Raw genomic sequence first — 12,961 nt, forward strand, 5'->3', positions numbered from 1 at the left:
CTGGAGTTTGTTTTTTTCCATCCTGCCAAGAGTGAGACTCTTTTTCCTCCCACTCTTGGACATGAATGTGTGTAATTCCTTTGTATATCCATGTGTTCTATGGGTTATGGGGTCTTTTACTCCATAGGGTCTCATAGGTTTTCCTATGTGTGTTACACCGCACCCTATGTGCCATAACACTGGGGCGTCCTAGCGGACCTTCACCATAGACTCCATACCCGGGGACTGACTACTGTCTCCCCGGGCATGTAAAGTCACCATTGGCTTTACTAGACCTAAATTTACTAACAGAACTAGTACAAACCATCCTATTGTGGACGTGCTAGTAGGGGTAATTCGACCCCGAACATAACCCTATGGGATCCATCCCATTGTTGGAGATTGATACTTTTCCTCGTTAATCTCTAACGTACCACGGTCTACTTATCTTAAATAAGTTTATCGGATGGTATTTTCTGCCAGAACTTGGTTTTTAAAATGGCGTCTGTGTTCGCCTCTGTGACTCCTAAACCAAAGGTTGAGCCCTTTGTTCCACTTTTGGCGGGCCTCTGGACAGAGACCCTCCAAAGTCATGCCATTCTGTCTGGGTTACCACATGGGTGTGGGAGGGGGTTTAGGCACCCTGGACCGAGTTGTCTTGCCAACTCCGGTCGCACTCTGGTGTGATTGGCCCAAGTGGTGAGCCTCCCCGCTCACTACTTAGCGTGTGTTGATTGACAGCTAGGCTGAATGAATGGGGGTTTTCTGCATAAAAGCAGGGCTTTTGGGACTGGATCTTCAGAAGTCGCCACAGGACCTAAGAATCCGACGAGGGTAACGCTGAGCCGACATGCACGACGACACTCCCGCTGGAGCCCCGCGGAACTGACTCACCACTTCCCGACGACAGAGGAGATCTCCCTGCCAGAGAGTCTCTTCCCCTGACTGGTGGGAACAACCAGTCCCCTTTTCCTTTTTCTTCGCCTCAGGACGCAGTGGTCGAATTGCCCGTGCAGAGCACCTCGGCAACCGGATAGCCATTACCCCTGTACCGCGACCAAAAAGTGGTGCCTTGTGACGGAGTACTCCGCGGCTGGTCTCTTCCCTGGTGGTGCACCGGACTTCACTTTTCTTCGACGACGAGATCATCTCTACTCTTGGCAAAGACCCAACGTGCATCCACCACCAGGAACAACTGCCCCCGCCGGAGCTGTCTCTCCACAAACAAGGTACAGTGTCCGCCTGGCTTCCCTTTCTGATGGATCGAGTGAGGTGTCTTAATCCTCGCCTTTCCATTGGGTTGCCTCCAAGCTTTCTTTAACGTGTGGTTCTGAACTGGTTCCAAACTTTCCAATAACAATTTGCTATACGGGCTCGAACGCATTTCCACAAAGAGACTTTTTGGGACAAATCGCCTTGCCTCTCTCCGAGCGGGCCTGGCCTCTGAACTTTATGATCTATTGTGGTTCTTGTGTTCTTGCCTTGCATTTTTTTCCCATAAAGTATTGAACTGCATTGACTTCGTAACCTGCCTATTTTTTTTCCCTCCCATCCTAACTGATATTAGAGTGCCATCTAGGTTGAGGTATACACCTCTGTCTGAAAATAAGTGATACCGGTAGAGCCTAGACTTGTCGAAATATTGTTAGGGGGATTGATCGTTTTCTTCTTCGTAGAGTAATTGTGATTGAAGTGTTTGCCGTGATAGTGCCACAGTGTTTTCCATAGATGTTCCGTTATAAATAAATACCTTAATATCTTTACACTGAGCCTCGTTGCGTGTTTACTTGTCTTACTGCAAAGAATTGCCCTATATTGTATACTCCACATACTGCTTAACTCTTCTTGAGAGAAGTCTGATTGCTCAGCCACAGCTACCAAGTGAATCTGTGTGGTACAGACTGCTACCAAGTGGGTTTACTGCCAAACACCTGTAGTCCTAAATCTTTTGCAGTGGCCCCAGAGGGAACTGCACAGGTTTCCGCCTAACACAGAGAGAGAGTGAGACTGTGACTGACTGAGAGGCTGTTTCTGAGACCGTCAAACTAGGACAAAGGACTACAATGAAGGAGAAGGAATGTGAAGGACTGTAAAAAAGGCAGACTATGGCAAAGGATCTGTGATGAAGGTGAAAGCATAAGAGGAAGATGAGGGACTCTGAAGGACTGACAAAGGAGGAGGACTGTAAGGAAGAAGATCTTTGATGGACAAGACTCTGACAAAGGAGAAGGACTGTGATGAAGGACTGTAAAAAAGGTACAGGGATGAAGGACGATGGCAGAGAAAAAGGACTATCATGAAGGTCCTTCAAAAAATAGAAGGAAAGACTTTGACAAAGGAAAATGATTCTTACGAAGGTGACGGCCTTTGATGAAGGCGTATGACTGTCATGAAGGACTGTGGTGAAGGAGAAGGACTCTGATGAAGGACTGCAGGGATGGAGAAACACTGCCTCCCAACACCCTTACTCTGCTCTTGCTTCTCTGTGTCATTGTTTTGGCCCAAGGTAGCACATGTATGCCGAAACTAAAAACAGACACAAAGGCTGTATACACTACCTGGCATGCACACCTGTACAACTTCTCCTTAATGGAGGAGAACTGTGACGAAGAAAGACTGTGATGAAGGAGGGGCCTACGATGAAGTATTGTAATGAACGAGGACTGTGACGAAGGAGAGGCCTATGATGAAGTACTGTAATGAACGAGGACTGTGATGAAGTAGAGGCCTACGATGAAGTATTGTACTGAATGTGGACTGTAACAAAGGAGAGGTCTATGATGAAGTACTGTAATGAACGAGGACTCTGACGAAGGAGAAGGTCTATGATGAAGTACTGTAATGAACGAGGACTGTGATGAAGGAGAGGCCTATGATGAAGTACTCTAATGAACGAGGAGTGTGATGAAGGAGAGGCCTATGATGAAGTACTGTAATGAGCGAGGACTCCGATGAAGTAGAGGCCTACGATGAAGTATTGTAATGAACAAGGACTGTGACAAAGGAGCGGTCTATGATGAAGTACTGTAATGAACGAGGACTGTGATGAAAGAGAAGGTCTATGATGAAGTACTGTAATGAACGAGGACTGTGACGAAGAAAGACTGTGATGAAGGAGGGGCCTACGATGAAGTATTGTAATGAACGAGGACTGTGATGAAGGAGAGGCCTATGATGAAGTACTGTAATGAACGAGGACTGTGACGAAGGAGAGGCCTATGATGAAGTACTGTAATGAGCGAGGACTCCGATGAAGTAGAGGCCTACGATGAAGTATTGTAATGAACAAGGACTGTGACAAAGGAGCGGTCTATGATGAAGTACTGTAATGAACGAGGACTGTGATGAAAGAGAAGGTCTATGATGAAGTACTGTAATGAACGAGGACTGTGACGAAGAAGTGGTCTATGATGAAGTACTGTAATGAACGAGGACTGTGATGAAGGAGAGGCATATGATGAATTACTGTAATTAACGAGTACTGTGACGAAGAAGAGGCCTATGATGAATTACTGTAATGAACGAGGACTGTGATGAAGGAGAGGCCTATGATGAAGTACTGTAATGAACGAGGGCTGGGATGAAGTAGAGGTCTATGATGAAGTACTGTAATGAACGAGGACTGGGATGAAGTAGAGGTCTAAGATGAAGTATTGTAATGAACAAGGACTGGGATGAAGGAGAGGTCTATGATGAAGTACTGTAATGAACGAGCACTGGGATGAAGGAGAGGTCTATGATGAAGTACTGTAATTATCTAGGTTTGTGACAAAGGAGAAGAACTATGTCAAGGTCTCACGAACGAAAAGGACTGTGATGAATGTTTCTCTATAGAATTGTTTTAGTGACAAGGTCTTACATTTATGTGCCAAAACCAACAGCATAGGATGCATACACTAAGCTTTGATGCACGCACACTGGGAAGGAAACAATAAATGTTTCCTTAAACAAACCCATAAGCCCAAAACAAAGATACATTAGCAAAGCTAGCTTTGCTAACTTTCAAAACTAAAACATTGTGTGTACATAAGTTTAGCAGTTCGGGCTGTCTGTCTGGGCAATACTTGTGTATCTTTCACTATGCAAAACAAATGCAAAATGCACCAAAGCACTTTTCATTGGAGCTGCATAACATTTCAATTGTCGGTTGGATGTACACCAAAGTTATAAACTATAGGCGTTTTTGCAAAATGTTTATGCAATGAGGTTTCACCTTAGATATAGGGAGACAACCTTTATCCAAGTGCAGGGCAATGCTTTCTCCTCGCCAAAACCATCAGGCAGCACATTAAAAGAGATTGCTGGAGGCTACTTTAATGTGGGGCCAGGACGGGATTGTCAGGTTCATTTTTTATTATAATATCCTCTAGTTCCAGTTTGACCTATCTGACCCTTTGTAATTGGTTGCAAGGAATATATGTGGAGTAACATGCAATGGAGTGCACACCGGAAATGACGCAGCCGATTGGTTTCAAAATCTCTGTGTGTGTAGGTTTTTGTCTTCCTGAAGCACTGAATTCACCACTGTGAATTCCTCCAAAAAGCAGTCCATGCAAACCCGCTCTGGGGGGCTTAGCGACCAGAATAGATAATCAAGATTGTGAATGAGTTGTCAAGATTGTGTTCTCTGACCGTACACCTTCACACATTGCTGGTTGGATTACAATGCTATCTTGTTTTTCCCACTTAATGTACTTTTGTGGATTTACGGCTAAAACTTAACACACTGATTGTTCTGTTTTTCTAGGGATTAGCCCCGTCCGCCTCGTGGATGGTGGGAACGAATGTGAGGGTCGTGTTGAGGTCTTCTACAATAACTCCTGGGAGTCGGTGTGTGACACCTACTGGAACCATTTCAACGCAGAGGTGGTTTGCAGACAGCTAGGGTGTGGAATGGTGCACTCTGCTCCTAAGAATGCCTATTTTGGACAGGGGGATGGAAGGATTCTCCTGGACTACGTGAACTGTCATGGGGACGAGCCAAGCTTACTGCACTGCCGGCACATCGGGTTCTATAACAATACGTGTGGTCACTACAACGACGCGGGAGTCATCTGCTTAGGTAAGCGTGTGGTCTCCTACACCAGGTGCCACCATACTGAGGTTACAAAGACCTGATGTGGGCAGAGATTGACATCAATGCATTTCTTTGCAGTTCCAATTTGTTATGTCATTTTTAATTGGATCTTTTCCGCAGTACATCACAGATCTTCATATTGGTCCAAAGTCCTGCATCAAAGTCTACAGGATGCACCGCCCCATTGCATCCTCTGGAATAAAGCTTGCTAGGCAGCCTTCTAGGAAGACCTCATTGACTTCATTCATTGAAAAGTGGCTCATTTGAATGTTTAGGTACTTTCAGTGCAACAACTAAAATCCCTTTCCACTCCTTGTTGAATTCAGATTCAGCATGTGTGAGTCCATGTTACCCACTTTATGCCCCGCTGGCATTTCCATGATGACACTCTTTGTCCCCACGCTCTGTCATACTCGTCTCACCTCTAAATTACACATTTGGCCCAACCACAATGTTCTCCTTTTCACAGGACTGGCTCTGTGACAATAGGAGGGATTATCATCTCTTAATTTTTCTTTTCTGTTTTTATTGGGTACCTATAATGCGCCTATACACAATGTGTTTCAAGGCGCAACAAGACAAGAGGGGCGACAGGGAGGACAAAACAACGGTCCTACTAGGGCATGTCACATTTGGATCATGGAAGTGCAGTAACAAGACGGTCAGGGGAGGGGATAAGGGGCATGTGCCGGTCATGGTGGAAGGGCCCGTGAGAAAAAGCGAGTGCCAAGGGAGGCCAGGTGGGCAGAGCCAGGGGAAAGCAGAGATTGCACAGGAAGGAAGGTCCACAAGATAAGGGAGAGGTAAGGGGCTACAGGCCCAGCAAGGCTAGTGTGGGGGGAGGGGCCCAGAGAGGCAAGTGTGGGAAGGGGGTGGGGGTCAGGGCAGCAAGGACAGTGGTAGACTGGACTAGGAGGCCCAGTGCCCTGTAACCAGGCTGTAACCTTAACTATGACCTAAAATCTCCAGAATCACTCTACCTCTGCTCCAAAACCTTCCACTAATGCTAATTTCTACCCTGGACTCTAATGTAACACTAACCCTTAGCACGCATTTTATTTGCATGTCACTCAATAGAAAGTAATGGAAAATGAACAGTGAGCCTAACTCCAACCCCGCCACCAGCTCTCCACAAATGACAGAGCCATTGCCCTAACCCAAACCATTGACCTAACCCAAACCATTGACCTAACCCAAACCATTGCCCTAACCCAAATCATTGCTCTAACCCAAACCATTGACCTAACCCAAACCATTGACCTAACCCAAACCATTGCCCTAACCCAAACCATTGCCCTGATATAAATCATTGCCCTGACCCAAACCATTGCCCTGATCCAAACCATTGCCCTAACCCAAACCATTGACCTAACCCAAACCACTGCCCTAACCCAAATCATTTCTCGAACCCAAACCTTAGCCTTAACCTAACTGCAACTCTGCCACTTTACCTAATGCTCTAACCACTAGGTTTATCCTAAGCCCTATGCTATGCCATCATCCCCAGCCCTATCCCTTTCTTAACACTTACCCAAACCATTACTCTATTAGCCCTACCACCACCCCTATCCTAACACTTACCCAGACACTTGATCTACCCAGTGACTAACCACACCTCAACACCAGCAACCACCCAGCAACCACCCTCACCCTAACTCTAACCAACATCTTTACTCTAACCCCTACCCTATCCTTGCCCCAAACCAGGCAATCACAAGCCCACAAAACCATCCTTGATCCTCACAATGTCTTTGCAGCGCTACATTTCTGCTGCATCTTTCCAATGCATTTTTCTTGGCACCCCGTTTTCACTGGCTACATTTTTGCTGGCCACATTTTCACTGGATACCCTCGCATTGTGTCGAGCCACAATGTTAAAGGAATTCGAGAATCCTAGCCCAATGCCAGAGGCCAAGACTGGTGACTGATATCATCTTAGATCGATCTCAGCTGGCTGTTCAGGTAGTGCCGCAACCCTCCATGAGCAACGTCCTATTCTCCGACCTGCACATGTGATATTGGATACGAGTCCCATCGGTGCGGTGCAGTGTGTGTGATGCTGCTTGCATTGTCTACGCCATGGGGTTCGCCCATGCTCAGCTGTGACCCCCTTATCAGTCCTGTCGCTTTCCCTAGCTGCCCTCATCTCGCCTCATGAATTGCTGCTCCCTGTAAATATTCCAGGCTCAGGCAGCAGCTGGCACCGCAGTGCTACGGACTGTCACTTGTTCTCTGCGTGTTCTGTTGCCCAACATCACATACCGAGCCATCTGCTAATTCATTTTGATCAATTGCATTCGCAATTAAGTCTCTGACAGGTGATATGTTACTCACTGGATACGGGTGAGACCCAGGCATTTTCTCTAGACAAAAGCGTCCACTACCACCCCCATGCAGTGTCATTCAGGTGAACTGTCTGTATGCTTCTCTCACGTGAACATGACACTGCCTTCTGGCCCTTCCTCATCTTCCTCTGCCTCGGGATAGCTTGCAGCAGTTCCAGCCTCAATGTAACGTTGGCAGTCGTGTTCGATACATCCCAGACTTGGGGAATGACCCCATCACTGCGTCATTTACCTGTGACATACTCCCATCTGTCATCGACTGAAGGTCCCACTTGTGAAACGTTCCATCTTCTAGAACATAACGCTCAGTTGAACAGCAAGAGGTCAGATTCGTTTTCTGTGTCTGTCTAGGCCACCCAGCTGCCTTAAGCATTGGCACTTCTTTCAGAGAAAGCTTTCTCCTAGCTACACCTGTCTTGCCCCGTTGCACCTTCCAACAGATGCTCTTTTCCCAGTTGTTTCAGGCTTTGTTTGGTAGCATCCTACAGGCTGAGGGTACCTGGATGAACCTGAACTTGCTGGCCTAGGGAACCCCCCCCATTTCATTGGTCATGCCGCACTTCCACGGTGCAGTGCCACTATATCATGACACGCCTTCTCATCCTCCAAGGCTAGGTTGTTTTACTTCCTCGTTAGTAATTTCCTGAGCACCCCTCTTTCCCCATTCGGATGATAAGCCTTGTCCGCTGTCAGAGATCCTAACAGAAAGTCTCCCACTTGGCACTATCCCACTACCCAGAGGCAAGTACTGGTTCAGCCAGTGGCATCGTGTGTTGGCAGTGACTGGAAAGGGTCCAAGCTGGGACATTTATGAAGTGTAATGCAGTGGTGCCTCTGGAATGTTCTGTACCCAGTGATCTCTAGCTGCACGTGTCTGCCTCAGGCCCATGGCCTCAGTGGTCAAACCACACCTCTGAGTTAAACTTTGGCTCTGCACCCCTACAGGCCTTTCCGCTCTTGTGAGCTGATAGTTATCAGCCCAAGAGGGGCTGTGACATTGAATTACTTTCTGACTTCATCAATAGGCATTTCAGGTTGCTCTTTCACATGTGGAAAATCCTTGGACAAGTTGCTAAAGTCCCCAGGTGTGCAAGGGGCATGTACCTTTACCAAACCTCCGGCATCATGTGCCCCAACTCCTGGGATCTGTCTCAATGGGAATTGGAATTGTGTGCTTGTTATGTTAACTATTCTGCCTGCACTGGCATGGGAAGGGCTTAAAATGGTCTGTTGCTGCATTTACTCACCTGTTGTTAGCAGGTTTTGGGTCTGCGTCTGTTGTGCAACGCGAGCTTGCTCTGCTCCTGTGGCGGCGCATGCAGCGTCGCGGTGTAAATTTGCGGTAGTGTACAATTGTGGATGAAAACACTGAGTAAAAGCCACATTATCCAAGGCCTGATGTCCCCACATTAGTTGTCATCTCTGGAAAAACGAACCAAATTTGAAGCTTTATGCATTTTGCTTTATTTGAAGAAAGTCCTAGATTTGTTTAAACATCATCTTGCTCAGTGTTTCCACTGCAGAACTGAGCTTCATCTCCCCCAACCTTTTATCCATCGCATTATAGACTATCATAGATCTTCCTCTCCGGCGTCTTACCTCTGGAATTCATTTCCTACTCATTTTGGAGACTAAGGGGCTCATTATAAGTTCCCCGGTCTGGAAAAGATGGCGGATAAAATTCCCCTAATTCCATCACCAGCATTGTTTCCATATCAAGGAAACCCAAGGTTTCCGGTGGGGGCAGTGATTTGCCGGCAGTCCTGACCTGCCAGGAGTTCAGGCCGCAGCAGGCAAATAAATGCTGGAATCACTGCCACTGGTCCAACTGGTGCCAGGAATTCCGGCAATCCCATCCCACCTATGGAGTCCTGGAATGGGAATTCACCGGCATCTCTGCCGCCCGTATTATTCCGGTAATACCGGGCTAACGGGCGGCGGAAACAGTAAGGCAGTTTTGGGGGTATCCCGCCACCATTACCGGTGGGATACCGGCAAAACTGTAATGAAGGCAATCAAACTTCTAATTTCTGACTATCTATTCTGGAAATTGTGAAGTCCTGTCATTTTACCCAGACTTGCAATATCGGCTTAGTTTGCCAGTCTCAGGAGATTATTCTTTTGGTAAAAAGGCACTCTATAAATCATCTACACCACAACAAAGGTGTAACCCCCAGTTTAAATCGAGAGTCAGAATCATGGGAATCTGAGTCTTTCCTAGATTCCCTATGCTGTAGATTTCTGGCTGTTACAATGGGATGGTCAATCTGGACTGTGTTGTTCGCCAGGAAGTAGGGCTGGGCCAGATTACGGCAGGGAAACTGAATTGGTGAAATTCACCGACATTTCCATTCTGTCCGCTAGGCTGTTTTCTACCTTTCCCGCCACATCTTTTGTCGGTTTTCCTTTTGTGCAGATGTTTTGTTTATCCCTGAAATTTCATGTTTTTGGTCCTAAACATAAATAAAATGAAATTTCGAGAAAAAACTAAATTTAAATTGGAAACATACCCAGAACGTATTTCTTCCAAAAACAATATTTTGGGATACAAGATTTTGGGTGGAAAAAGGTCAGGAACTGCCAAATTAAATCTCCAAGAGAAATTGGGAGATCAGGCAAAATCTGGTCAGTTTTCACTGTGGAAGGAATGGAGCCATTTAGCCCAACCCTACCAGGGATTCTGAATGAAGATTTGTGACTTTTTGGTTTTGGCATGGAGTTCTTCCTAGGAACTATTTTGAGGATAGCTTCACGGTGTTATTTGAACATTCTCTCCCATTTAAAGTCGGTTATTTTTATGGAGAGTCTTGTAATGGATTATTCAATTTTAAGAAAACATGTTAGTGTTGGTCTGTGCTACCACTGCCTAACGCATGTTCATTAAGCCTACGCCCAAGATACATGCCAGCACTGCCATTGCAAAAGACACTTGTATGATGACTGTTCCCACACTATATGCCTGAATTATGCAACTGCAAACCTGATTTGCATATGGTCTTTCCCCTTCGTAATGGCTTGGCAGGCAAAGCACGATGGTCTGGTGGGTTGTCCAGAGCAATGCCAGAGGTAAAGATTCAGTCTAAACCTTCCAGCCATCACCTCTTTGTTTTTACTTTGTCACCCCGAGTGAGACGGGTATGCTCAGACGTGGATCCCTGGCCTAGAGACCCAAGCTACTCCTCACTGGTGATGCCAAATTAGGCCAAAACATGTTTGGGGATGCTTGTGGTCTCCTGCAGAAGGGATGTGACTTAGCAGTTCCGGCTGGACTGCTCCTTCAGTCTAAACCTTCCAGCCATCACCTCTTTGTGACTGCAAGAAGATATGGTAATGCTGCCTGTGCCATTATATGCCAGTATTGCGATTCTATCTATGTTTTAAGACTAGTTACTTTGACCTCTGTTTGGTCAACTCCTGCAGCTTGCGTGAAATTCTTTTTTTTGAGGAACCACGTATGCTTTCGTTTCACCCCGCAATGTCACTTCGCCCTCTCCCACCCCACAATCATGTTTTGAGAGCTACAGGAGTCCACCGAACAGAGGTTAAAGTAACTGCACTGCAAAAAACGGTTTATAGTAACTTTTTCGAACGTCACATTTTCGAAATGCCATTTTTTCGACACCAAAATGCAGAAAATAAAATGTGAATGTTTTTTTCTTTATTTTATTTTTTAAATGGGGGGTTCCCCCGAAACCCCCCGTTTTTTTATTGATACTTTTTTTAATAACGAAACAAAAAGAAAATATATAAAACAAAAAAAAAAAATTCAGATTTTTTTTCGCCATTTCTTTTTTGACAAAATGGCATTTCGAAAATGTGTTTTCGAAAATTTGACTGGATACCAAAATCCCCACAATATTGGCCCTTTAAGAACCCACTCACGTTAGCTATGGCCGAATAAGTGCAGCTTTGCCACTTTAAACACACTAATAATGCCACAAATTGACTCTGTAAGAAGTGATGTTCATGTTGGCTGGTCAGTGCATGTGCGAGGAATTGACATCTGACAAGGATATAGAAGCCCTGGCCTTTTTGATTTTTATTAATTAATAAAATAATGTAGGTAATACATTCTCAAACATATCCCCCTTTCATTAAGATACATTCCAAACACATAATGGCACATGTACCCTGCAGCAGCAGTCTCCTGATCTGCAGTCACCGCTCTACAGTAGCACAATACACATTCAAAGGCCAAAGGGGCCCTTTTGACAGCTGCTGTGACAGCCAAGAGGGTACACCAAAACCTGTGCCTCTGTTCTATACCACACACTTATAATGAACTATCATCCTGCTTTGGGGTATGGTAGTTGGTAGTTCACATACGTTTTCATGCCACATCTGATCTGTATCATATATTGTATTTCACTGTATTGTATGGGCATTTGTAGAGTGTGGACTAAGACCAAACGACATCTGGTTGCTAAGCAACACAAATAAAACAGCTGAGGTCACCTCAAGGAAAAAAATGATATGTTTTCAGCATACAAATGCTAACACTGTAAGCCCAGGCCAGCCATGGACAGGATGTGTATATTCTTCATAGGTTAGCTGTCTCTGCTGTAACCAGCAGGACAATAGCCAGTGGGAGCTGCCTCTCTTTTGATCCTTAGTGAGGTCAGGTAACAACTCTCTCCAGCAGGACAGACCTCAATTGGAGCTGTCCAGGGAAACAGGAATCAAAGGGCACATCCATTTTGCTTTACTCTATACCCCTCTTCGTTCATATCTCTTACACTTCCTTTAGCACAATACACTTTGGGTATGATGCAATAAGGCAAATACCGCGTGTTACCTTGAACAAGAATAGGACCCCATCAAAGCAAGCTTGATATATGATGTGATATGATATTTTATTTGTATTGCGCGCATACACAAGTGTTTCAGAGCGCGACAAGACAAGGAAGGGGAACAGGGGAGAACAAAACAATGATGCAAGTGCATGGGAAAGGGAAAGGGGAAAAGTGCATGGGAGGGGGAATGGAAAGTGCAGAGCAGAGGATAAACAGATACATAATAATAAATACAAATAAAATATATAATGGAGCAATAAACAGGGGTAGTGCGACCGGCAAGTGGCAAGTGCTGTGTTTGCAGTAGCAGAACTGGGTAAGTCTGATAAGTGCATAAGAAGAAGAAAAAGGGGGGATGGGGGACTTTATGGGTACAGATACAGTCCTGAGTGCAAGGGGTGGCTGGGAGGCAGTGCAGAAGGGTGGCAGGATGAGCAGGTCACTGGGCCAAGGGGACGGAGGATGGCCAGATGCAAAGTGCCAAGAGAGAGCAGATCAGCAAGGGAGAGGGGGAGCAAAGGCAGATGCGAAGAGGAAGATCTTGAGGTGCTTCTGGAACCGGAGATTGTTCTCCTCAAGTTTTAGAGTGGCAGGAAGGCTGTTCCAGAGGGAGGCCCCGGCCGAAGACAGAGATCTACCCCCGGCTCGTTTCTTTGAGAAACGACTGGCCCTGAAGGAGTTAGAGGTAGAGGAGTGAAGTGCTCGAAGGGGAGGTATTTTCGGAGGGATAGCTGAAGGTATTTTGGACCCAGGTATCAGAAAGCCTT

At 45.9% G+C, this 12,961-nt stretch overlaps 1 protein-coding gene across 1 annotated transcript in view; it reads left to right on the forward strand.

Annotated features, from left to right (window-relative positions):
- The window catches only part of LOC138473453 (deleted in malignant brain tumors 1 protein-like), a 79,230-nt gene that overhangs the window by 51,899 nt on the left and 14,370 nt on the right, over positions 1-12,961 (forward strand). The window contains exon 6 of the mRNA XM_069612104.1: positions 4,727-5,041. Within this exon, the coding sequence (XP_069468205.1) occupies positions 4,727-5,041 (315 nt within the window). The remainder of the gene's footprint in view (positions 1-4,726; positions 5,042-12,961) is intronic.

Source organism: Ambystoma mexicanum, chromosome 8 (assembly GCF_040938575.1).
Source record: "Ambystoma mexicanum isolate Mex_15411 chromosome 8, UKY_AmexF1_1, whole genome shotgun sequence".
Classification (NCBI taxonomy): domain Eukaryota; kingdom Metazoa; phylum Chordata; class Amphibia; order Caudata; family Ambystomatidae; genus Ambystoma; species Ambystoma mexicanum.